At 38.3% G+C, this 26,885-nt stretch overlaps 2 protein-coding genes across 2 annotated transcripts; both read left to right on the top strand.

Moving 5' to 3' along the window:
• The first annotated feature begins 3,947 nt into the window (after positions 1–3,947).
• LOC118798149 lies at positions 3,948–7,579 on the top strand. Its single transcript, XM_036557503.1, has 8 exons — positions 3,948–4,130; positions 4,983–5,089; positions 5,451–5,561; positions 5,661–5,753; positions 5,881–5,979; positions 6,389–6,441; positions 6,646–7,038; positions 7,415–7,579. The coding sequence occupies exons 3-8, from the start codon at positions 5,534–5,536 to the stop codon at positions 7,496–7,498; spliced, it is 750 nt and encodes a 249-aa protein (XP_036413396.1). The 5' UTR covers positions 3,948–4,130; positions 4,983–5,089; positions 5,451–5,533; the 3' UTR covers positions 7,499–7,579.
• A 1,368-nt stretch (positions 7,580–8,947) lies between these two features.
• On the top strand, positions 8,948–24,036 carry LOC118797753 (CMRF35-like molecule 8). The gene is made up of 7 exons (XM_036557017.1): positions 8,948–9,181; positions 20,200–20,523; positions 21,179–21,517; positions 21,890–21,979; positions 22,309–22,416; positions 23,029–23,081; positions 23,608–24,036. Exons 1-7 carry the CDS (start codon positions 9,142–9,144, stop codon positions 24,034–24,036), a joined length of 1,383 nt encoding a protein of 460 aa, XP_036412910.1. The 5' UTR covers positions 8,948–9,141.
• The last annotated feature ends 2,849 nt before the right edge of the window (positions 24,037–26,885 follow it).

Raw genomic sequence — 26,885 nt, forward strand, 5'->3', positions numbered from 1 at the left:
CGGTTTCCTCCCACAGTCCAAAAACATGCAGTCAGGCTGATTGGACATGCTAAATTGCCCCTGGGTGTGAGTGTGTGTGTGAATGCATATGTCTGTCTGTCTGCCCTGCGATGGACTGGCGACCTGTCCAGGGTGTATCCTGCCTTCCGCCCAATGACAGCTGGGATAGGCTCCAGCACCCCACCGTGACCCAGAAGGATAAGCGATTTAGATGATGGATGGATGGATGAATGTTCCGGAATTGTTTCTCCTCAGGTCCAGCCTCAACCCAAAGCCAATCACTCAGAGGTTCCGCAACTGACCACAGGGTGAGTCAAAACCGTATGTTAGTACAGGTTCTTACTGGAACATGTTTCCACCAATGATATGCTTAATAATGAATCCTCAATAACTGGAAAATTGATCCACCTCACTTGCACATAAAGGGAAAACTAAAGATTGGTTTAAATGCACTAAAAGAGGTAAAATAGGTGAGTTCACTTTAAATACACTTGACGTAATATAATTTTCATTAATATGCTTTACCTGTATTTTTATTATAGGTTTCTCTATCTGAATATGAGGAGATTATAGACCTTTCTGTCTCAGATGCCAGAGCTTCTACAGTCTACTGTACTGCTCAGCTACCTACAAACCCCTCAGAACCTTCTCAAACTGTTTATGATAATGTCCAGTTAAACTCAAGCTGTGATTTCTCAAATCCCCTTTATTCTCCTGCTCAGTTACCATCAGACTCCCTGCTCGTCAATCAGATTCAGTCTACCAGACTCCTCCACTAACCAGTCAGATTTAGTCTTTCAGACTCCTCCACTCACCAATCAGATTCAGTCTACCAGACTCCTCCACTCACCAATCAGATTCAGTCTACCAGACTCCTCAACTCACCAATCAGATTCAGTCTACCAGACTCCTCCACTCACCAATTAGATTTAGTCTATCAGACTCCTCCACTCACCAATCAGACTCAGTCTACCAGACCCCCCCCCCGCCAGTCAGATGTAGCCTAACAAATCTCAAATCCCCTTTATTCTCATGCTCAGTTACCATCAGACTCCCTACTCACCAATCAGATTAAGTCTATCAGATCCCTCCACATACCAATCAGAATCAGTTTACCAGACTCCCCCAGTAATCAATCATTCAGTCTACCAGACTCCTCAACTCACCAATGAGATCCAGTCTTTCAGAGTCTGAAGACCAGCAGAGAGTCTGAAAAATCAAGCCCACCAGGTTAAATAACAGAGTGCATTTTGAAAATATGATGATAAATATTTATTAAATGGACATTTAATCAAAAATGTTAATATTATGTATAGAACAACTGAAGTTTAGTATTCTGAACTGAACAAATTTGTAAGCTGTATGTCACAATGTTTGATGTCAATGAAGCAAACTAAAGCAAAAATGTACTGTGTGACTTAACCTGTCATGAGGTCACAGCAAAAAAACTGAGCATCACAAGCTTCATGAAATGGGATTTCATGACAGAGCAGCTGCACACAAACCCAGGATCACTATGCGCAAAGCCAGGCGTCGGCTGGAGTGGAGTAAAGCACACCACCACTGGACCCTGCAGCAGTGAAAACATGTTCTCTGGAGTGAATAATCACCTCACTATCTGGCAGTCTGATGGATCAATCTGGGTTCGGCGAATGCCAGGCAAACACTACCTACTGGAATACATAATGCCAATAGTAAAGTTTGGTGGAGGAGGGATGATGGGCTGGGGCTGGTTTTCAGGGTTTGCACCCCTTAGTTCGAGTGAAGGTAAATCTTAGTGCTTCAGTAGACCAAGCATTTTGGACAATTATGTGCTTCCAACTTTCTGGGAACAGTTTGGGGGAGAGCCTTTCCTGCTCCAGCATGACTGAGCCCCTGTGCACAAAGTCCATAAAGACATGGCTTGACAAGCTTGGTGTGGAGGAACTCCAGTGTCCAGCACAGAGCCCTGACCTCAGCTCCACTGAACACCTTTGGGATGAACTGGAATATCAGTTGTGAGTCAGGCCCTCTCGTCCAACATTAGTGTCTGACCTCACAAATGCTCTTTTGACTGAATGAGCACAAATTCACAAAGACACCTCCAACATCTTATAGAAAGCTTTCCAGAATGGTGGAGGCTGTCAGAGCCATAAAGGGGGGCAACTCTATAGTAATGGCCATAGTTTTTAAAGGGGACGCCCAACAAACACATATATGTGTGATTTATTGGTCTCCACATTATTTTGGCCAAATAGCTTATCAAGTAATAATTAGACGCTTAATGTAATTTATCAAAAATATTCATATGAAAAACACAAATCATTTTGCATGACATCATCATTCACATCACAAATATGCAGCTTAAAATTTCAGCACCTCTAGTTTAAAATTCTTTCCTGCATCTGTGCTTTATGAAAGTGATAGTTTATAACATTTCTATTAGCTGTTATATGATAATTGGCTAATCATTAACTAATTAAATATTTAGCATTTTGTCTGGTCTCACCCACTAATGTTTTGTTTGCAGTGATTGTTTTAAAAACCAATCAGCAATCAGCAATTAAAATGTTGAAATATATTAATATATTGTTGATGTTTAATCATAACCATATGCCCAAATTGGGCCTTTTAGCAGAAGAAAGAAAAGGCTAAAATTTCAGTGAAAGTTAATGTAAAAAGATTTTATTTCAGTAATTTTGGACCATTTCTGTTGATCCATCCATCATGATGATCCATCACAATGTAAAGAGCATATTACTTCAAAAATTAAATAATGGAAAAATGGAGATACAAGGATTTGATCCAGCAGCGACATACATGTAAAATAATGTGTATATATTAAATGATGATGAATAACTCTTAATACCTGATTATTACTCAGTTGTGAAGTAAGAGCTAATAGATGTCTTACTAACTATTGTTATTATAAAGTGATTAATCTCTCTCTTTAAGCACATTTCTATTACATAAGGAACACAGCAAAGATTGCTCAGTGCTGCTGTTACACACATTGTGCTCTAGATGGCAGTAGAGTCCTTCTGACACAGACCAGTAAAGAAACAATGACATGAATATGAATATTCAACAGTGGAGTCACACAAAATTATTGAGGTCTTTTTCTGAGGAGAAACATCTGAGCAGCAGGAGAGACTTAGACTAAGCTTTTTGTTTGTTTTTCCATCTAATCTCATTGTTCTGTAGGAGAAAATCCAAGATATTGAGGAGATCTTTTTTTGTTCATATATTTGCAAGCAGTATAAATCCAATGAATGGACTGATATACCTCAGTACAATTAAACAGTAGTGTAGACACGGCAACAGGCTAAATGCTAATGAATTAAAACACAAAGCTGCTTTAACACAACTCAAAAATACTGTTTACCTCAGTGCAGTGAATTTCACTGCAAGCGTTTAAAAGCATTTTGTAGTAGTAATAATAATAATAATAATAATAATATAATAATAATAATAATAAAAAAAAACTTAGATCATACATATCTTACACATCATCTTGCTGAGAGGTTTTCAGCTCTCTATTTCACGCTGTCAATAAAGGAAGTGGGCAAGACATCAGTTTCTATTTAAGACGCAGCTGAAGATGCAGCACAGTTACATAATTGCACAGAGACAAAAAACAACTTGCAGGGCCTCTGATATCTGTCTGAGCTGGTGTTAGTCTGTGAACCTGAACTCAGAATGAAGATCCTCCTCATCTTCTCCCTCTTCCTGATTTCAGGTAAGGAGATGCTCTTCTAAATAATCATCACTATCAGCAGAGTCAAATGAAGCCTTTACTCAGATGGACATTTGTCCTCTTTTAGTAGGTGGAGGAGAATCAGAGAGAGTGACAGGATATTCAGGAGGAGGAGTCCTCATCAAGTGTAGATATGAGACAAGATACACATCAAACCAGAAATACCTCTGTAAAGGTTCATGGCTCTGTCTGTCTAAGCTAAGTTGGACAGACACTAAAAATGAGTGGATAAATAGAGGAAGATTCTCACTGTTTGATGACACCAGAGCTGCAGAGTTCTGGGTGTTGATCAGAGAGCTCACTGTAGAGGATTCTGGACTGTACCAGTGTGGAGTTGAAAAAAAAGGTTTGGCTATTGACATCTACACACCAGTGGAACTGAATGTAGAGGAAGGTGAGTCTCTCCCACCAATAAACCTGTTCATTTTCTTAAACATCCTGCCTCATTAACATCAGCTACGGTAAGGATGAATGTACAAACTCTCATAATGGACAAAGCAGAAACCTTGTTCGATACAGCACTGTACAAAAAAACATACTCATTATTTTACCAGTATTATCACAGACTCAATCTCTTCAAAGACTCTTTATCAGACCCTCTTCTTCTCTGATTGGATGAATCCTCTGTAACCCCAGCTGTGAAAATGTGTTTACGTACAGTAGTTGTTCATATGTGATGATGATGGTGTGATTATCAGATTGTGTTTACAGTACTTGGCATTTGTTTAATGGAAGTTGTGAGACCTTCACTATGATGTTAGCAGATCTCGCCTCTAATTCAAAGTTATTTAGTCTGTTTCTATCATCTCTGAAAATGAACGTCCTCTGAATTCATGTGTTAAGCTATAGAGTAACTATAGACAAACTTCCTGACTCAACATCCTTTACTCATAAATATAATCTGAGAATACTTTCAGTCAAAAGGTGTGACGTCCAGAGAAGTGACAGAATATGCAGTGAGTAGTTCAGTGATATTGTTTATAAACTGTGAAGGTGATAATTTACAATTGACAGATCCAAAATATGAGAAGAGCATCAGGGTGACTGGCCATGTAGGAGTAAATATGAACATCAGCTGCAAATACCCACAATCCGACAAGAACGACCCCAAGTTTCTCTGTAGGAGAGTGGACACTGCTGACTGTAATTATAAAACATCTGTTAAAGAGAGCAGAAAATGGATAAATGAGGGAAAACTGTATCTACATGATGATGGAAAGCAGATCTTCACTGTGGTCATCAACAGTCTGACTGAGGGAGACTCTGGTGAATACTGGTGTGGAGCTGAATCAGACTGGACATCTGACCATGGATACAAGGTTTATATCACACAGATCAACCTCAGAGTTCCTGGTGAGTAGATATGAATTAAATTAATCTGTTTACTGTCAGAAATTTTCTTCTATATATTTATGGAGTTTGGAAGTTAGAAGTATACAGCATTATGGTTATTCAGCCTGTTTAATCAGTTGATTGGTCTTCAAAATAACTGAAAACCTGCAGCCAGGTCAGCCACTTGAGGGTAAGACTGGACACCCCTGACATAAGGAGGCTGTGATGACATAAATTATTATTGTAGAGATGAAAGAGGTTTTTGTATGTTATGTAGAACATTATTTGTTATATAAGAGATTTGGGTTATCTAATGACAATATAAGATGACAAATCAAAGCTTTTATTTTCCTTTTTACTTCATCTCCATTAACAAAACCAGGAACAACATCACCCTCAACATCACCATCAAGCCCCACTGCACAGACCATAGAAACAAATGCCTCTACAACATGTACAACTACAATGAAATCCTCATTTAAGACTCCAACAGGTATAATATACATACTGTATATATCCTGTTAAACTGTAGTCAGTCAGTAATAATGTGCTCAGATAATAGGGCAGCCTGACCTTTACTTTCTTTCTGCAGAAATTCTACCACAGTCATCAACATACATCAGTGCACTGACCACAAAACCAACCACATCCTCAATGCCTAAAACCAAACCGTCCTCTTTGTCAGGTGATTACACTTCATGTACAAGCAAAGAACATCTGCTCTTCTACTGTTAGTCTGATCACTTCAGAATGATCAGATTATAATCTGTGACTGAGTTATGATTCTGTTTCTCCATCACCACTATTTCCAGTTTCCTATGTGGTCTCTGGTGTGTCTGTGATTGTGTTGCTGCTTCTGTTTGGACTCTTATTCTTCATAGTCATTCTTAGAAAGAGAGGCAAGACTCAAGGTACCATCACACACAGAACATGCACATATATAAAATGCTTATGACTTATGCACACATAGTTATTTGAACTATTAATTTCACTATAGAAAATTACCATAGAAACAATGTTGAGTAAAGATGTGGTGTTGGGCTCATTTATGACAAATTATGACAGTGGCTGGACATGTTATTAGTTTTCTTAAGACACTTCACATGGATTTTTTTTTATCTACATGTTCAGATAAATGGATCATTAAACACATTTATTAGGCCCCAGTGGACTAACAGTGATGGACAGATGCTGCCCTCTTCTGGCTATAAATGATCATGCATCAAAAGAAAAAGCAAAATAACAATAATATTTTCAGGGCAGTTGTACAGCCTGTTTATCTTTTAAGTAATTGATATTGTATACATTGGTTCTCCTCAGACCCAGGCACAACACAAGGCCAATCCTTCAAAGGATTCTCAGCTGTCCACAGGGTGAGTGAAGATCCATTTCAAAAAAGGCTCCCAGAAAACAACATTTCTACCAATGACATGTTTACAAATGAATAATCAAAGACTGAAAACTGAAACTACCTGACTTCACATCAGTCTAACTGCTCCACCAGGAGTAAACTAGTGTAGTTCACTTCAAAAACACTCTAACTTTGTCATTGTTATTATTTATATCTCTGCTCTTAGGTTTTCCATCTTTTCAATAACTATGAAGAGATTAAAGACAGTAGACACCTTCCTACATCAGATGCTGGAGTCTTCACAATCTACTCTACTGCTCAACTACCTACAAACCCATCAGAACCTTCTCAAACTGACTATGAAAATGTCCAGTTACCCACAAACCCCTCAGAACCTTCTCAAACTGATTATGAAAATGTTCAGTTACCCTCAAACTGTGATTTCTCAAATTCTGTTTATTCTTCTGCTCAGTTACCATCAAACTCTCCTGATCAGGTCATCTACTCCACAGCTCAGTTACCCACAATTCTCTCTGATTCCTCAGCAAGTGGCACTCAGCATTCAGCTGGAACATCTACGGAAGATCCAACATACGCAACAGTGAATTTCAGGAAGAAGGTAGGCAGATCTAACGATGCTGTTACCAGAGTAGCCTTTAGTAATGATGAGGACTCATGTGATTATGCTACAGTCAAACATTAGCAGAAGCAGATACGTTTTCAATTTAGACTTGTATGTTCATGCATTTCCACCAAAATGAATGTCTCTTTTCACACAAAAAAAAAACGTTTACTTCTGGAAGTGTGTAAATGGTTTAATATTTGTTTTGGATAATATTGTATGTCACAAGTTTTAGAAATTGTCATTAAAGATGACAAAATAACCTTTAGCTCTGTTTGGTATGCTTAAAAATAAGGTTCTGTGAGTTTTGTAATCTGTTAGATGAATACAGTTTTTTTTTTGTTTTTGTTTTTTACACACATGATTTGACCAGTTTGTTGTGGAGGAACTCCAGTGTCCAGCACAGAGCCCTGACCCCACCCCCACTGAATACCTTTGGGATGAACTGGAACATTAATTGTGAGTCAGGCCCACTGATCCAACATCAGTGTCTGACCTCACAAATGCTCTTTTGACTGAATGAGCACAAATTCCCAAAGACACACTCCAAAATCTTATAGAAAGCTTTCCAGAATGGTGGAGGCTGTCAGAGCCATAAAGGGGGGCAACTCTATAGTAATGGCCATAGTTTTTAAAGGGGACGCCCAACCAACTCATATATGTGTGATTTATTGGTCTCCACATTCTTTTGGCCACATAGCTTATCAAGTAATAATTAGACACTTAATGTAATTTATCAAAAATATTCATATGAAAAAAGCAAATCATTTTACATGACATCATCATTCACATCACAAATATGCAGCTTAAAATTTCAGCACCTCTAGTTTAAAACTCCTTTCTGCATCTGTGCTTCATGAAATTGATAGTTTATGGTATTTCTTTTAGCTGTTACATAATAATTGACTAGTCATTAAATAATTAAATATTTAGCATTTTCTTTGTCTGGTGGCACCCATTTAAGGTTTTGTTTGCAGTGATTGTTTTAAAAAACAATCAGCAATCAATTAGAATTTTGACATATTAACATATTGTTGATATTTAATCATAACCATATCCCCAACATTGTACATTTTAGAAGAAGAAAAAAACTCTTTAATTTCAGTGGAAGTTAAACCATTTCTGTTGATCCATCCATCATGAAACTCTCACAATGTAAAGAGCAGCTGGTGTTTTTCAAATTACATCAAAAATTAAATAATGGAAAAATGGAGATACAAGGTCCGGCAGCAACATACATGTAAAGTACCGTGTATATATTAAATGATGATGAATAACTCTTAATACCTGATTATTAGTCAATTGTAAAGTAAGAGCTAATAGATGTCTTACTAACTATTGTTATCATAAAGTGATTAATCTCCCTCTTTAATCACATTTGTATTACATAGAGAACACAGCAAAGATTGCTCAGTGCTGCTGTTACACTACATTGTGCTCTAGATGGCAGTAGAGGCCTTCTGATACAGACCAGTGAAGAAACAATGACATGAATATGAATATTCAACAGTGGAGTCACACAAAATTATTGAGGTCTTTTTCTGAGGAGAAACATCTGAGACTTGAACTAAGTTTTTATTTGTTTTTCCATCTAATCTCATTGTTCTGTAGAAGAAAATCCAAGATATTGAGGAGATCTTTTTTGTTATATTTGCAAGCAATATAAATCCAATGGATGGACTGATATACCTCAGTATAATTAAACAGTAATGTAGACATGGCAACAGGCTAGACACTAATGAATAAAAACACGAAGCTGCTTCAACACAACTCAAAAACACATGTTTACCTCAGTGCAGTGAATTTCACTGAAAGCATTTAAAAGCATTTAGTAGTAGTAATAATAATAATAATAATAATAATAATAATAATAATAATAATAAAAACTTAGATTATACATATTTTACACATCATCTTGCTGAGAGGTTTTCAGCTCTCTATTGCGCGCTGTCAATAAAGGAAGTGGGCAAGACATCAGTTTCTATTTAAGACGCAGATGAAGGTGCAGCACAGTTACAGAATCTCACAGAGACAAAGAACAACTTGCAGGGCCTCTGATATCTGTCTGAGCTGGTGTTGATCTGTGAACCTGAACTCAGAATGAAGATCCTCCTCATCTTCACCCTCTTCCTGATTCCAGGTAAGGAGATGCTCTTCTAAATAATCATCACTATCAGCAGAGTCAAATGAAGCCTTTACTCAGATGGACATTTGTCCTCTTTTAGTAGGTGGAGGAGAATCAGAGGGAGTGACAGGATATTCAGGAGGAGGAGTCCTCATCAAGTGTAGATATGAGAGAAAATACACATCAAACAAAAAATATCTCTGTAAGGATTCATGGTTAAACTGTGCTGACCAGATCAGGACAGGAGTTCAAAATAAGTGGATAAATAGTGGAAGATTCTCACTGTTTGATGACACCAGAGCTGCAGAGTTCTGGGTGTCGATCAGAGAGCTCACTGTAGAGGATTCTGGAACGTACCAGTGTGGAGTTGATATATATTTGGCCATTGACGTCTACACACCAGTGGAACTGAAGGTAGAGGAAGGTGAGTCTGTCTTTTACCACTGCATCTGTTTATTTTCTTAAACATTTAGCATCATTATTATCAGCTACAGTGATGATGAATGTACAAAGTCCCATGAAGGACAAAGAGCTTTTTTCATTACAGACTCGCTCTCTTCAGAGACTCTTTATCAGACCTTCTCATCTCTGACTGGATTAATCCTCTTTAATCCAAGCTGTGGAAATGTGTTTACCTACAGTAGTTGTTCATGTGTGATGATGACTGTGTGATTGTCAGATTGTGTTTACAGTACTTGGCATTTGTTTAATGGAAGTTGTGAGACCTTCACTATGATGTTAGCAGATCTCGTCTCTAATTCCAAGTTATTTACTCTGTTTCTAGTGACTCTGAATATGGACTTCCTCTATGTCCGTGTGTTAAGATGTAGAGTAATTATATATATATGCTTCCTGACTCATAAATATAATCTGAAAATACTTTCAGAAGAAGAGTGTGGCCTACAGGGAAGTGACAGAATATGCAGAGGAATGAGTCATAATCAAGTGCATAAATAAGGACTAGTAAAACTCAAATGTCCCTGTAAAGTCAGACCAAATCAGTATATTATATATATATCTATATTCTGTATACACTGTGAAGGTGATTCTAAGTGTTTTCATCTGATTGTTTATGACTAACAGGTAAAGGCTATGAGAAGAGCATCAGTGTGCCTGGCCATGTAAGAGGAAGTGTGAACATCAGCTGCAAATACCCACAATCCCACAGCAGTGACACCCAAGTTTCTCTGTAGGAGAGTGGACACTGCTGACTGTAATAATAAAACATCAGTTAATGAGAGCAGAAGATGGATAAATGAGGGAAAACTGTATCTACATGATGATGGAAAGCAGATCTTCACTGTGATCATCAACAGTCTGACTGAGGGAGACTCTGGTGAATACTGGTGTGGAGCTGAATCAGACTGGACATCTGACCATGGATACAAGGTTTATATCACACAGATCAACCTCAGAGTTACTGGTGAGCAGATATGGTTTTACATGAATACATTTAGACCATTTCATCTACATATTTATGCAGTCTAGAGGAAAGAAGTGTACAGCTTTATATCTAAAGATTCCCTTATTGAACTGCAGTGAACTTGTAATCCGAAGTCTAATATCGAAATCAGTCTAATGAAAGCAGTTTCATTCAAAATGTGCGGCTGACATATTTTGCGCATATCGTCACATAAAAAATGGTTGTTATGAATGTGAAAGAGGTTATAGTTTATCATAATTTCTATAAAACCAATATGACATGACATCTGAAAAGGCTTTTTTTCATTTTTCTTCATCTCCATTAACAAAACAGCAACATCAGAAACAACCTCCTCTACAACGTCTACATCTACAACGAATTCCTCATTTAAGACTTCAACAGGTATAATATTCATATTGTATATATCCTGGTAAACGGTGGTCAGCAATAATGGCACCTGCACAGGTAATTATCGACAATCTGACATTTGTTTTTCTGCTTCAGATATTCTACCACATGTATCAACAAACACCAGTTCACTGACCACAAAACTAACCGCATCCTCATCTTCTAAAACCACATCATCTTCACTGTCTTTTACAGGTATTATACTTAATGTACAGTACACAAAAAAACATCTGCTAATATATTAGCAGTTAGATCACTTGTGAATAATCAGATTATTGTTGTGATTGAGTCTATATTTATGATTCTGCATTTCCAGTTTCCTCTGTGATCACTGCTGTGTCTGTGATTCTGCTGCTGCTTCTCATTGGACTCTTATTCTTCACAGTCACTCTTAGAAAGAGAAAGACTCAAGGTACCATCACATTAAAAAAATGCACATACATAAAATGGGTAACAGATAATATGATAACGTATAAGTTATTTATACAGATAATATTTTTTGAGCTATTAATTCCACATAGAAAATTATCACACACTGTCAGAAAAAGGCACATTGTTCATTTATTGAGGTACAAACAGTGTAAATGTGTCCTCAAGGGTACAACAGTGGTTTAAGGCCCAACTGTGTACTGTAGATAGTTTTTTTATTTTTTTATTTTTTATTATTATTTTTTTTTCATAACCTATTATTTTCAGATAGAACAATAAAATAAGAAGTTTGGAGTCAAGACAGAGTGTATGTAGTCAAAACAACTTAAAAAATAGTTGCAATGGATTTTGGTTTCATGTTCCCTAACCACAGGCACTGAAAATGCACCTTTGAAGGTACCACCTCAGTGACAGTTCAGTCGTTTTGTAGAAACTATTGTTTAGTAAAGATAGATCCAGTCATGTAGTGTTGAGCTGATCTCTGCAATTTCCCTTCAGGGTCAATAAAGTTCTATCTATCTACAACCCCATTTCTAAAACGTTGGGACGCTGCGCAGAATGTAAATATAAATAGAATGCAATGATATACAAATCATGTAAACCATATTTTAAAGGAAAATACTAAAAAGACAAAATATCAGATGTTGAAACTAAGAAATTTTATTGTTTTTTGAAAAGTATATGCCCATTTTGAATTTGATGCCAAAAATACGTTCCAAAAAAGTTGGGACAGGGGCATGTTTACCTCTGTGTTTCATCACCTCATCTTTTAACACTCTGTAAGGGTTTGGGAACTGAGGAGACACTGCTGTAGTTTTGAAGGTGAAATGTTTTCACATTCTTGCTTAACATAGGATTTCAGCTGTTCAACAATTCGGGGTCTCCTTTGTCATATTTTTCATTTCATAATGTGCCAAATGTTTTCAGCGGTGACAGGTCTGGACTGCAGGCAGGCCACTTTAGCACCCAGACTCTTTGAATACGGAGCAATGCTGTTGTAATACATGTGGTTTGACATTGTCTGAAGGGCAGCATATGTTACCAAAACATGTTTATATCGTTCAGCATTAATAGTGCCCTCACATATGTGCACGTCACCCATGCCATGTGCACTAATGCACTCCTATACCATCATGAACACTGGCTTTTGAACTGTGCACTGATAACAAGCTGAGTGGTCCTGGAGGACACAGTGTCCACGATTTCCAAAAAAAAAAAATTCAAGTGTTGATTCGTCCGGCCACAGGACACTTTTCCACTTCACCTCAGTCCATTTTAAATGAGCTCAGGCCCAGAGAAGGTGGCAGCATTTCTGGATCCTGTTTATATGTGGTTTCTTCTTTGCATTTTAGAGTTTTATCTTGCATTTGTGGATGCAGTGATGGACTGTTTTCACAGACAGTGGTTTTCAGAAGTGTTTCTGAGCCCATGCAGTGATTTCCTCTACAGAATCATGCCTTTGGAGACATTTCTCCAGATTCTCTTTTAATGATATTATGTACTGTAAATGATGAAAAGCAAAAGTTCTTTGCTATTTTACATTGAGAAACGTTATTCTTGAATTGTTGCACTATTTGCTTGCTCAGTCTTTCAAAGTGGTGAACCCTCTCCTCATCTTTACTTCTGAAAGACTCAGGCTCTCTGAGATGCTTTTTTATACCCAATCATGTTACTGACCTGTTGCCAATTAACCACCAGGTGTTTTGTTTTTAGCATGACACAACTTTATCAGCCTTTTGTTGCCCCCATCCCAAATTTTCTGGAGCATGTTGTTGGCATCAAATTCAAAATAGGCATGCATTTTTCAAAAAGACAATAAAATTTCTCAGTTTCAACATTTGATATGTTGTCTTTGTTCTATTTTCAATTAAATATAGAATTTAAATGATTTGCACATCATTGCATTTTGTTTTTATATACATTTTGCAGTGTCCCAACTTTTTTGGGAATGGGCTTGTATCTATCTATCTATCTATCTATCTATCTATCTATCTATCTATCTCTCTGTTTATCTATCTATGATCAATTCCATACAGTCACTGAACAAACTGTTGGTTTCCCCAGCACCTTTTACAAAGGTTTTTCTTTTAAAAAAGATATGAGTGCAGCATGGGTCATTCATTAGAGGTCCATAAAATTTCACTAGGCCTCAGTGGACTAACAGTGATGGACAGGTGGCTCGAAATGAGCCATTTATGCATCAAAACAAATACAATAAGAAGGGACCGTGACCACATTCTCATATCAATTCTACATCCTGTTTATCTTTCAAGAAATTGATAATATTTATATCATATCACGTCCAAATCGATTCTTATTTCATAACTGATTGAATGTTCTGGAATTGTTTCTCCTCAGGTCCAGCCTCAACCCAAAGCCAATCACTCAGAGGCTCCACAAATGACCACAGGGTGAGTCAAAACTGTATTTTAGTGCAGGTTCTTACTGAAATACATTTCCACCAATGATATGCTTAATAATGGCGGCACAGCAAGAAGGGCCTGGGTTCGATTCCCGGCCGGGCGACCAGGGTCCTTTCTGTGTAGAGTTTGCATGTTCTCCCCGTGTCTGCGTGGGTTTCCTCCCACAGTCCAAAGACATGTGGTCAGGCCAATTGGACTTGCTAAATTACCCCTGTGTGTGATTGTGTGTGTATGTCTGTCTGCCCTGTGATGGACTGGTGACCTGTCCAGGGTGTATCCTGCCTTCCGCCCAATGACAGCTGGGATAGGCTCCAGCACCCCACTGCGACCCAGAAGGATAAGCAGTTTAGATGATGTGTGTGTGTGTGTGTGTGTGTGTGTATATATATATATATGTATGTGTGTATATGTATATATCTATATGTGTGTGTATGTATGTATGTGTATATGCTTAATAATGAATCCTCAATAACTGGACAATTGATCCACCTCACTTGCACATAAAGGGAAAACTAAAGATTGGTTTAAATGCACTAAAAGAGGTAAAATAGTTGAGTTCACTTTAAATACACTTGACATGTTATAATTTTCATTAATATGCTTTACCTGTATTTTTATTATAGGTTTCTCTATCTGAATATGAGGAGATTAGAGACCTTTCTGTCTCAGATGCCAGAGCTTCCACAGTCTACTATACTGCTCAACTACCTACAAACCCATCAGAACCTTCTCAGACTGTTTATGATAATGTCCAGTTACCTACAAACTTCTCAGAACCTTCTCAAACCTTTTATGATAGTGTCCAGTTACCCTCAAGCTGTGATTTCTCAAATCCCATTTATTCTCCTGCTCAGTTACCATCAAACTCTCCTGATCAGGTCATCTACTCCACAGCTCAGTTACCCACAATTCTCTCTGATTCTTCAGCAAGTGTCACTTAGTACTCAGATGGAAAATTCAAGGTCCAACATATGCAACAGTGAATTTCAGCAAGAAATCAACCATCACTGAGGAGAATGACTCATGTGACTATGATACTGTTATATAATAAGCAAACATCAGCAGAAGCACCAAAACAAGATGGTATGTTTACTTTCACACAAAGAAATTTACTACTGTAAGTGTGTAAATGTGTTAGTATTTGTTCTGGTTTATACTGTATGTGAACTGATTCAAAATTCATCTATATAGATGAGAAATGAACTTTCAGCTTTGTTTGGTGTGATGATTAATACGGTTCTATGAGGTTCGAAATCTGTTCAATAAATGCAGTTGTTTTAAGTGTTTTTGTTTGATATATGTATGTGGTGTAAGATTTTATTTTTACTCATTTCATGAAAGTATTTCTGAAGAAAACTGTTTCATGGGTTCATTTTCTTCTCATTTAAATGTTTTAAGACTACGGCAAAAAGTGTATGGACACTTGACCATGACATCTAGATGAGCTTGTTGGACGTCATATTCCAAAACCATGGACACTTCATTCCAGTTCATACCAAAGGTGTTTATTGAGGTTGAGGTCAGGGCTCTGTGCAGGCCACTGGAGTTCCTCTACATCAAACTCGTCAAACCATGTCTTTATGGAGCTAAGCCGTGCTGGAACAGGAAAGGTTCTTCCCCAAACTGCTGCCACAAAGTTGGAAGCTTATAATTGTGAAAAATGTCTTTGTTTGCTGTATTATTAACATCACCCTTCACTGTAACTAAGGGGCCCAAACCCTGACAAACAGTCCCCAGCCCATTATCCCTCCTCCACCAAACTTTGGCACTATGTATTCCACCAAATCAAGATTCATCCATCAGACTGACAAATAGTGAGTAATGATTCATCACTCCACAGAACACATATCCAGAGTCCAGTCGTGACACTTCAACTGACCCTTGGCATTGAGCATGGTTATCTTAAGCAGATCAAAAAGTTCAAACTGACTTGTAACAAAGGTGGCATCCTATGACAGGGCTATGTTTAAGGTCCCTGACCTCTTCAATATGACTCACTGCCAAGGTTTGTGTATGTAGATTGCATGGCCTGATTTTATACACCTGTTAGCAATAGCTGTGGCTGAAACACCTAAACTGAATAATTAGGATTGGTGTCCACATACTTTTGGCTATATAGTGCATATATACACTCACTGTCCATTTTATCAGTTCTACCATATAAGAGCACTTTGTAGTTCTACAATTACAGACTGCAGTCCATCTGTTTCTCTGCATACTTTGTTAGCCCCCCTTTACCGTGTTCTTCAAAGGTCAGGACCCCCATAAGACCCTCACAGAGCAGGTATTATTTGGATGGTGGAACATTCTCAGCACTGTAGTGACACTGACGTGGTGGTGGTGTGCTAATGTGTGTTGTGCTGGTCTGAGAGGATCAGACACAGCAGTGCTGCTGGAGTTTCTAAACACCTCAATGTCACTGCTGGACTGACAATAGTCCAACAACCAAAAATATCCAGCCAACAGTGTCCTGTGGGCAGCGTCCTTTGACCACCGATGTAGGACTAGAGGATGACCAGCAAAAACTGTGCAGCAGCAGATGAGCTATCGTCTCTGACTTTACATCTACAAGGTGGACCAACAAGGTAGGAGTGTCTAATAGAGTGGACAGTGAGTGGACACAGTGTTTAAAAACGTGTTAAAAAATATTAAAAGAATATATGCTGTTCACAGCCTTCTCTTAGGTTTTATTCAGTTGTGTATAGAAATCAATGGACTCCTCATTCATGATTTAGTTTCCACCTTCATCCTCTAGATGGCAGTACAATCTTAAAAATAAAGGCACCAACATAAAGTTCTTTGGCACAGTACCATTGAAAAAGAACCTTTGAATAATGTTTTTTCAAAGAACCATTTAAGTGTCAAAGTGTGAAAAACATTCTTTATATTTTCACAAACTCCACATCTAAAAATATATGAAAAATATATAATTCTGAGCTTATTAAAGTTTTTTCCTCGAACAATATGTTTAAGCTGAGATTCCTGTAGGAACCATTATGTTTTAAAAGTGTAGAAACGTCTCAGCTCAGAAATTCTCACACATGATGATAACACAGTAGTGTTACGAACACTAATACATATGAATAATACATTAAATGATATAAAATGAGACGGAAGGACATGAGCACTATTGAATGTGTGCAAATACAGACAGTTGTATGTGTGCACTGAAATTAATTTTTTTTTTTTTTTGCTCCTGAAATATATCTTTTGTTTCTGACTTGTACTTGCCAATTGCACTTTTTAAAAAGGGGCGGGTCTTTGAAGAGGACTCTATTATATATCTATTGGTCAACTGATTTGGAGTGACAGGACTTCTGAACACGTAACCACTCAGCGCAAACCGCCCCCAGCATGCCGGAACACGTACTGAGCGCTGCCATGAGTGCAGCATTGTACTGGCAAATCCACATTCTGAGCAGTGTTTGTCATATTCCTTTAAAGTTACTAATGTAACATAGATTTATGGCTCATTTGTATTTATGATTGAATGAATCTGTACCATCTTTCGAGTTTGCAGATGCTAGTGCAAGCTAGCCATACTGGTAATGGAACTAAACTTAAATGTTAGTTTATTTTTATTATATAGACGTATTGATCATTAATTCAAATTTGATCAATACTTTTTTAGACACAGGCAAATTTTACATTACTTTCATTTTACTTCACTACTGTCTTTAAAAAGCTGTTCTTGTAGACCCAAATCTAAAGTGATGTCACCATGTCCTGCTCCTGCCTCACCACTCAGATCTGAACCCACCCAGCTTCTGTCACAAGAGGAGGCATCAAGGCAAGAAGGACAGGAGTGTTTCTTGAGGTTGTTTATGCACTAATATCTCACATTCCAGTGTATAGGAGAATTTATTGAGGCTGGTTATAGGCTAATATATTTATTCTACTGTGCTGGTGTGTTTTATTGAGGTTATTTCTGAAGCTTATAATGGCAATGACTGGGAGACATGGGGGCGATTGGTAAGAAAGGCCTACCCGAATTAGAATGGTGAATTGTTATTGAATTTCTGTGATAGGCATGGATTGTCCATAACGAACACCAAGTTTGAACACGAGGACATTCATAAGTGTACGTGGCACCACAGCTCCTTGGGTCAAAGGTCAATGATCGTCTTTGTTGTCGATTCATCCAACTTGGGACCATATATTCTGGACACTCGGGTGAAGAGAGGTGCTGGGCTGATCACCAACTGGTGGTTCAAAACTTTCATCATGGAAGCCGCCAGGCATAGCTGTGGCCAAAAGTTTGCTGGACCTGTCAGGGCGGTAACCCAAGAAACCCCTGGTGGATACAGGCGGTGAGGGGGCCGTCAAGCTGAAGAAGGAGGCCTTTAGGGACTGGATGGCCCAGAGGACTCCCGCCTCAGCAGATAAGTAGTAATGGGCAAAAAAGGCGGCAGCGGTGGCTGAAGCAAAATCCAGAAGAGGTGAAGAAATTCTGACTTTAAATGAGGATATTGTTGGTTGGTGTAAGGAGCGCTTTGTGGAACTCCTAAATCCGAGAGACATGCCTTCCTCACAGGAGTCAGGGCCAGAGGCTTCTGGCGTGCCAGACTCCATTTCCCTGGTGGAGGTCACTGAGGTAGTCGGTGAGCACCATAGGTGGATGAGATTTGCCTGGAAATGCTAAAGGCTCTGAATGTTGTGGGACTGTCATGGCTGACATGCCTTTGCAATGTTGCATGGACGTCGGGAACAGTACTGTTGGAATGGCAGACCAAGGTGGTGGTCCCTATTTTTAAGAAAGGGGACTGGAGTGTGTGCACTAACTACCAGGGTATCACTGCTCAGCCTCCCTGGGAAAGTTTATGCCAAATATATCTTAGGGTCTTATTCACAAGTGATGGGAAGAGCAATTGGTAGACCGGCCACAGGCTGGGACAGGTGACAACAGTAATGTGGTCACTGTACTGGACTGTAGTGGTGAAGAGGGAACTGAGCCATAAGGCAAAGTTCTTTGTTTACCATTCGGTCTACATCCCAACTCTCATCTATGGTCATGGGTAATGACTGAAAGAATGAGATCACAAATACAAGTGGCAGAAATTAGCTTTCTCAACAGGGTGACAGGCTACACTCCACATTGAGAGCCACTTGAGGTGATTTGGGAATATGATCAGGATGCCCCTGGCCACCTCCTGGTGGAAGTTGACCAGGCTCGGCCTACTGGGACAAGGCACTGAGGTCATCCTATATTATATTTTTTAATATTATTATTTTTAAACATGTCTTGTGTAAATACAAACATAAATATTCAAATAACAATAATAAATAACATCTGAAATTCTGTTTTTGCCATCATTATTTAATTATGAATAAATAGAAATAAGTAGACATATATTAACAATTTATGTCGGTTATAAAAAATGTGAAAATATAAAAGGAAAATGAATAAATTTTCATACATGATTAGTTCTTTATTGCTTAATTACTACATAAGAACTAATAGATGTCTTCTAAAATATTGTTATTTTAAAGTGATTCATCTCTTTCTTTAATTACATTTGTGTTACATAGAGAACACAGCAAAGATTGCTCAGTGCTGCTGTTACACACATTGTGGTCTAGATGGCAGTAGAGTATTTCTGACAAAGACCAGCACAAAATGAATGACAAGAGCATGAATATTCAACAGTGGATTCATATATATTCATTTGCTAATAGTCTAATTTGTAGAAACCAGAGGACAATTATGTTGCTGAAATCCTCTCTAAGTAGCACTGCTGATTTTTCACCAGGTTTCTCTCTTATTTACAGTTTCTTTACTAACGGGAGCAGATCTTAGATTAGCGCGGCTACTCTGAGAGGCTTTGATCTTATTGTTGTCCAGGAGAAACTACAGAGACATTAAGTAGATCTCATTTGACTTTTCTTTCTGATGAGTACTTTCAAATACAGTGACTGAAATGGACACTTATACATATCAGTACAGTTAAACAGTGGTGGAGACACTGAAACAGGCCAAACGCTAATGAATGACAACACGAAGCTGCTTTAAAACAACTCGAAGACACTGTTTAGTCCGCTGAATTTCATGCTCATATACGTATTTACACCACATCTTGCTGGGACCTCTTTCTTTCTCAGCGCCAGAAAGGGGAAGTGGGTATGACATCAGTTTCTTTTTAAGATGTAGCTGAAGATGCAGCCCAGTCAACAGAGTCACACAGAGTCAGGATGTACGTTTCAGGGCCTCTGATATCTGAACTCAGAATGAAGATCCTCCTCATCTTCACCCTCTTCCTGATTTCAGGTAAGGAGATGCTCTTCTAAATAATCATCACCATCAGCAGAGTCAAATGAAGCCTTTACTTAGATGGACATTTGTCCTCTTTTAGTAGGTGGAGGAGAATCAGAGAGAGTGACAGGATATTCAGGAGGAGGAGTCCTCATCAAGTGTAGATACGACACAGGATACACATCAAACCCAAAGTACCTCTGTAAGGGTTCATGGTCAAAATGTGCTGACCAAATCAAGACAGGAGTTAAAAATGAGCGGATAAATAAAGGAAGATTTTCACTGTTTGATGACACCAGAGCTGCAGAGTTCTGGGTGTTGATCAGAGAGCTCACTGTAGAGGATTCTGGAACGTACCACTGTGGAGTTGACATAGATTGGCAGCGAGATGCCCACAGAGAAGTGGAACTGAACATAACAGAAAGTGAGTATCTCCCATCACTGCATTTGTTAACTTCCAACATTAATTAACATCAGCTACTGTGAGAGTGAATGTACAGACTCACACAAAGATCAAAAAGCAGGATTTCTTTCCATATAGTGCTGTAAGATGACACACTCATTTTAACAGTTTTACCACAGAGTCGCTCTCTTCAGAGACTCCTTATCAGACCTTCCAATCTCTGATTGGATGAATCCTCTTTAACCCCAGCTGTGGAAATATGTTTACATACAGTAGTTGTTTGTATGTAGTGATAATGATGGTGTGATTATTAGATTGTGTTTATAGTACTTGGCATTTGTCAAGTGTTGTAAGACCTTGAATATGATGTTAGCAGATCAAGTTTCTAATGTAAAATTATTCCTCTGTGTTTGTGTGTTAAGCTGTAGTGTAACTATAGACATGCTTCCGGACTCAATATCCTTTTACTCATAAATATAATCTAAAAATACTTTCAGAAGAAGAGTGTGACGTCCAGAGAAGTGACAGAATATGCAGCAGGAAGAGTCATAGTCAAGTGCAGACATGAGCGCTAACAAAATTACAAAGAACCCTGTAAAGTCAGAACAAATCAGTGTTTTTTGGTGTAAACTGTGAAGATGAGTGTGTTTTTTATTTGATTGTTTATTATTGACAGATCAATCCTACAAGAAGAGAATCAGTGTGACTGGCCATGTAGGAGGAAGTGTAAACATCAGCTGCAAATACCCACAATCCCACAGTACTGACCCCAAGTTTCTCTGTAGGAGAGTGGGCACTGCTGACTGCAATAATACAATATCTCTTAATGAGAGCAGAAGATGGATAAATGAGGGAAAGCTGTATCTACATGATGATGGAAAGCAGATCTTCACTGTGATCATCAACAGTCTGTCTGAGGGAGACTCTGGTGAATACTGGTGTGGAGCTGAATCAGACTGGACATCTGACCATGGATACAAGGTTTATATCACACAGATCAACCTCAGAGTTACTGGTGAGTTGATATGAATTAAATCAATCTGTTTACTTTCAGACACTTTGTTTTGAATATTTTTTGCAGTCGGGAAGGAACATGTATACAGGATTATAATTTAATCATTGAATTTCAGGGAATCTGCAGTCTGGAGAAGGTCAGTCTAATGAAAGCTGTTTGATTCACAATCTGGCATTCAAAAATTTTGTTTGTGTCCTCAATTACACATAAGACATGCAATAACAATAAGACTAATAAATAAGTATATAATAGTGAAAGAGTTTATAGTCTGTCATACAGAAAATTGTTCTATATAAGGGGTAAGGGCAGCTTAATGACATCATAAGATGACATGTCTAAGAAGTTTTTTTAATCTCCATTAAAAATGACCAGCAACATCATCATCAAGCTCAACTCCACAGAGCACAGAAACAATCTCCTCTACAGCATCTACAACTAGTCCCTCATTTAGGACTTCAACAGGTATAATATTCATACTGTATATATCCTGGTAAACTGAAGTCGGTCAGCAATAATGTACACAGATACTTTAAACAAACTGACATTTATATCCTTCAGCTGCAGATATTCTGCCACAGAAACGAACACACATCAGTTTAGTGTCCACAAAACCAACTACATCCTCAACTCCAAAAACCACATCTTTATTGTCAGCTAATAATGTATTACACTTAATATACAGCACACACAAGGAACATCGGCTCTTATAATGTGAGGTTGATCATTTTTAAATAATCAGATTATTGTTGGTGATTGATTCTCTTAATCTAGTTCTGATTCTCCACCTCCAGCATTTCCAGCTTCCTCTGTGGTTACTGGTATGTCTGTTATTCTGGTGCTGCTTCTGGTTGGACTCTTATTCTTCATAGTTACTCTTAAAAAGAGAAGCAAGACTCAAGGTAGCATCACACACAGAAACATGCACACACACAAAATAGATACACAGATATTATGGCATTATGGCAGTATCCTCCATTGTAATCATAGTGTCCAAATTTTATACAGTTCCTGGACATATGTTTAGTTTCCCACTAAAAATTCACTAGGCCTCAGTGGACTAACAGTGATGGACAAACGCTGCCCTCTGCTGGATGTAAATTTCTCACAGCAAATGTACATCCTGTGTCTTTTAATATATCACTGCTGTCAGAACAAAACCTCATATCTCCAAAATGATAACTTTACAGATGAAGGGAAAAAACATACTTTACTTTTAATATATGTTAATGGAACCAGGCTTATGTCCAAGTTATTCTACTTCCCTTGGTCTATTCATCATGAAATTTACACACAATGTAAAGGACAACAGGCGTTTTCGAAATATGTCAAAAACTGAAAAATGACATGGAGATATAAGGTTTTGTTCTGACAGCAGTGATAAATAATAATATAAAGATAAGTAATATAAGACAATACAAAAAAAAAAACATTATGTTTGATTAGTCATTTAATATTCAAAATCTATTCTTAATTTGTAACTGATTTAATGGTATGGAATTGGTTCTCCTCAGATCCAGGCAGAACCCAAAGCCAACCCTTCAGAGGATTCTCAGCTGTCCACAGGGTGAGTCAAGATTGTACTTCAGAGACGGTTCCCACTGGAACACACATCCACCAATGACATGTTTAATAATGAATTATCAATAACTGAAATACTAATCTAGCCCACTTACTGGGGGCAGTAATGAGCTGGAGGTTAAGGAACCAGCCTTGTGACCGGAAGGTCGCTGGTTTGATCCCCTAAGCCAACAGTATGTGACTGAAGTGCCCTTTAGCAAAACACCAAACCCCCAACTGCTCCCCAGGCGCTGTGGATAGGGCTGCCCACTGCTCGGAGCAAGTGTGCTCACTGCCCCCTAGTGTGTGTGCATTCACTAGTGTGTATGTGGTGTTTCACTATATGGATGGGTTAAATGCAGAAGTGAAACTTCCCCATTGTGGGACTAATAAGGGTCACTTAATCTTAATCTTTAAAAAAAAGAAAACCTGAACGTCAGTCTAACTGCTCCAAAAGGAGTAAAATACTTTAGTTCACTTCAAATACATAATCTGTTCTAATTTTAATTATTGTTATTATTTTCATCTCCTAGGTTTCCGATGCTTTGTATGACTACGAGGAGATTAATGACATTAGACACCTTCCTTCTTCAGACACTAGAGCGTCCACAGTCTACTCTACTGCTCAACTACCTACAAACCCCTCAGAACCTCCTCAAACTGTTATAACTGATAATGTCCAGTTACCCTCAAGCTGTGATTTCTCAAATCCCATTTATTCTCCTGCTCAGTCACCATCAAACTCTCCTGATCAGGACATCTACTCCACAGCTGAGTTACCCACAATTCCCTCTGATTCCTCAGCAAGTGCCACTCAGCATTCAGCTGGAAAATCTGCTGAAGGTCCAACATACACCACAGTGAATCTCAGCAAGAAAACAGAGAGATCTACTGATACTGTTGCCAGAGCAGCATTTAACAGAGAGGACGACTCGTGTGACTATGATACAGTCAAATGTTAGCCAAGTTTTCCTGTTACACTTGTATTCTCATCGATTCCCACCAAGACCAAGCTGTGTAAATGTGTTAGTATTTGTAATATGCATCATGAAAGGATTCAAATGTTATGTTTCTAGATGAGAAATGAACTGTCAGTATAATTAAGTAAGCACTTTTTTTTTTTGCAGTCTGTTAATAAAATGCAGTTTTCTGTGTTTGATGTAACATATGTATGTGATATAAGCTTGAAATTGTGTATTTTTATTATAAAAATAAAAAAGTCTAGTGTGAGCTTGGTTATCTTTTTAAACAGTTCAGTAAATGCAGTGTGCAGAACCACTAAAATCAGTGTTTTTCACTGAATGTCAGCTGTACTTGATCTTAGCTAATGCAGTTTTCTTATCCTTTGTCTATTTAAAAACAAAACACATTAACAACTACAGAGTTTAATACTCAGTTAAAAATCTTAAGGCTTACAATTCAATAGCTACTTTCTATGATCCAGTAATGTCTATGAAATGAATATGTAAGTTATGTAGCTTTAATTTTTTATGGGGGCAGTCGTGTGCTGGAGATTAGAGAACAAGCCTTGTGACCGGAAGGTCACCGGCTTGATCCCCTGACTGGACAGTACATGACTGAAGTGCCCTTGAGCAAGGCACCTAACCCCCAACTGCTCCCCGGGTGCTGTGGATAGGGCTGCCCACCGCTCCGGGCAAGAGTGCTCACTGTCCCCTAGTGTGTGTGTTCACTAGTGTGTATGTGGTGATTCACTGCATGGATGGGTTAAATGCAGAGGTGGAATTTCCCTGTTGTGGGACTAATAATGGTCACTTAAATCACTTACTAAGGAGGCCTGGTCCTGCCTTTTACCGTTTTGCTATCTGGCATGTTCTGTGATCTACTCTGGTTACATTTTCATGCATTTTGTGAGTCTTGGGCTATTTTGGCATTTTTGAATAATTTTGCCTTTTTATACACATTAAAAATGTTTACCATGCCAATGTCTGGTATATTTTTTTTCTGCATAACATCACCTTTATGACCTGACAATCATTTTTTTTCACTATGATACTGCATTTATAGCCAAAAAATTGCTATAAAAACATAGTACTCAGCAAAGCATTTTAAAAATGAGCTTTTTTATCTGTGCCACTCCTCAAAACAGTTTCTATCAACAATGGGCTACATCACAGGACTTGCATTTTGTCCACTTGCTGGCTGCATTGTCAGGTCCTATTGTGGCTTTGTTGCTGGCATGTATAACTGTGGCAACAGAAACAGGAAACATGGGTTTCCATGGCCGAGCAGCTGCATGCAAGCCTTACATCATCAAGTGCAATGCAAAGCATCAGATGCAGTGGTATGAAGCGCCGCCACTGGACTCTGGAGTAATGGAAACATACACAGATCAAGCATAACATTATTATTATATAACATTATGTGTCTATGCTCAGTGTTTTTTATCAGCTCCACTTACTATATAGGTGCACTTTGTAGTTCTACAATTACAGACTGTAGACCATCTGTTTCTCTGATACTTTGTTAGCCCCATTTTACCCTGTCCTTCAGTGGTCAGGACCCCCATGGACCCTCACAGAGCAGGTACCATTTGGGTGGTGGATCATTCTCAGCACTGCAGTAACACTGACATGGTGGTGGTGTGTTAGTGTGTGTTGTGCTGGTATGAGTGGATGAGACAGCAGTGCTGCTGAATAATATTCATTCTGTATATATCCTGGTAAACTGTAGACAATCAACAATAATGGCATCTACACAGAAAATTTAGACGGTCTCATGGCATCCCTTCATGAGGTCAGGGCTTTGTTGGACTAAAACAGAAAATTAATATAAATGCTGAGCTGCATTAGAAGCCATTGTAAAATACTCGACATATACACACCTATGACCACCTCACAACAGCTGAACTCAGTATTACTGCGCCATGTCACGAAAAAACACTCTAACGCTCCTCACATTGACAACCAAGTGCATTGATGAAGCAAAAAAAAAAACTGTTTTTAATTAGACTGAGGGGCTGACGATTTATTCCCTTAACTAGAACTAGACTGGTCAACTAGCTAACAGGCTAAACAATTCAATCATTAATATTACAGGCTTGAATTAAAGTACCTGCCATATGATTCACTGTAAAACTGCAACATAAAAGTCTAAAAAAAAAAGTCAGATGAATTTTTACACACTTAAAATGTTCGTATTTCAGTCGGATCTGCCTTAAGTAGCATCAAACCCAGGTTGAGTCTCAAACAGCTCTGTACTCACTATGTAGTGTGTTAGCTATGGACATTTTGAAATTCCAGCTTCTACAGCCAAACAGCGCACTAGTTGTCGAGTATGGATGCGGTTGAATCCCAAATAACTATTCACTGTTAGTGATATTACAGACTGTTGGGGTGCAGAAGTCAGTATTTAAATTCCTAAGTAGTGCACCATGTAGGAAGTAGGGAGCCATTTCAGATCCAGCCCCAGTGTGAGTAGTGGGCCGCCGTTAGCTTGAACTTGCAGTGGTAATTTGGTGACCAAAAAAGCACTTAAAAAGAGAACATTTTTGCATTAAACAGTGGTGTGTTATGATGTGTTCATTATTATATGATGAAATGACTGCAATATACAGTGATGGGCGACTGAACGTTCTTCCATTTCAAATCCCCATCCCTGTGATAAAATCACAGTAGCACATGGCCTCCTGTGGCTTATTGCTTAATGACATGTTTATGGACAATATTCTTGCATATTTTTAATTGCTGTTTAGCAAGAATTATGGGCAAAAGTATTGTAACACCTACACATTACACCTACAGAAGCTTTTATGACATCCCATTATAAATCCATAGAGATAAATATGGAGTTG

The sequence above is a fragment of the Colossoma macropomum genome, unplaced genomic scaffold, assembly GCF_904425465.1.
Source record: "Colossoma macropomum unplaced genomic scaffold, Colossoma_macropomum, whole genome shotgun sequence".
Lineage (NCBI taxonomy): Eukaryota > Metazoa > Chordata > Actinopteri > Characiformes > Serrasalmidae > Colossoma > Colossoma macropomum.

Bases quoted from the DNA above. Each gene is read 5' to 3' on its own strand.
- LOC118798149 (XM_036557503.1), top strand. From the start codon at position 5,534: ATGAAATCCTCATTTAAGACTCCAACAG. The intron at 5,562-5,660 runs GTATAATATACA...TTCTTTCTGCAG, and splicing joins CTCATTTAAGACTCCAACAG to AAATTCTACCACAGTCATCA. The intron at 7,039-7,414 runs GTAGGCAGATCT...TGATTTGACCAG, and splicing joins CAGTGAATTTCAGGAAGAAG to TTTGTTGTGGAGGAACTCCA.
- LOC118797753 (XM_036557017.1), top strand. From the start codon at position 9,142: ATGAAGATCCTCCTCATCTTCACCCTCTTCCTGATTCCAG. The intron at 9,182-20,199 runs GTAAGGAGATGC...GTCCTCTTTTAG, and splicing joins CACCCTCTTCCTGATTCCAG to TAGGTGGAGGAGAATCAGAG. The intron at 20,524-21,178 runs GTGAGTATCTCC...TATTATTGACAG, and splicing joins GGAACTGAACATAACAGAAA to ATCAATCCTACAAGAAGAGA.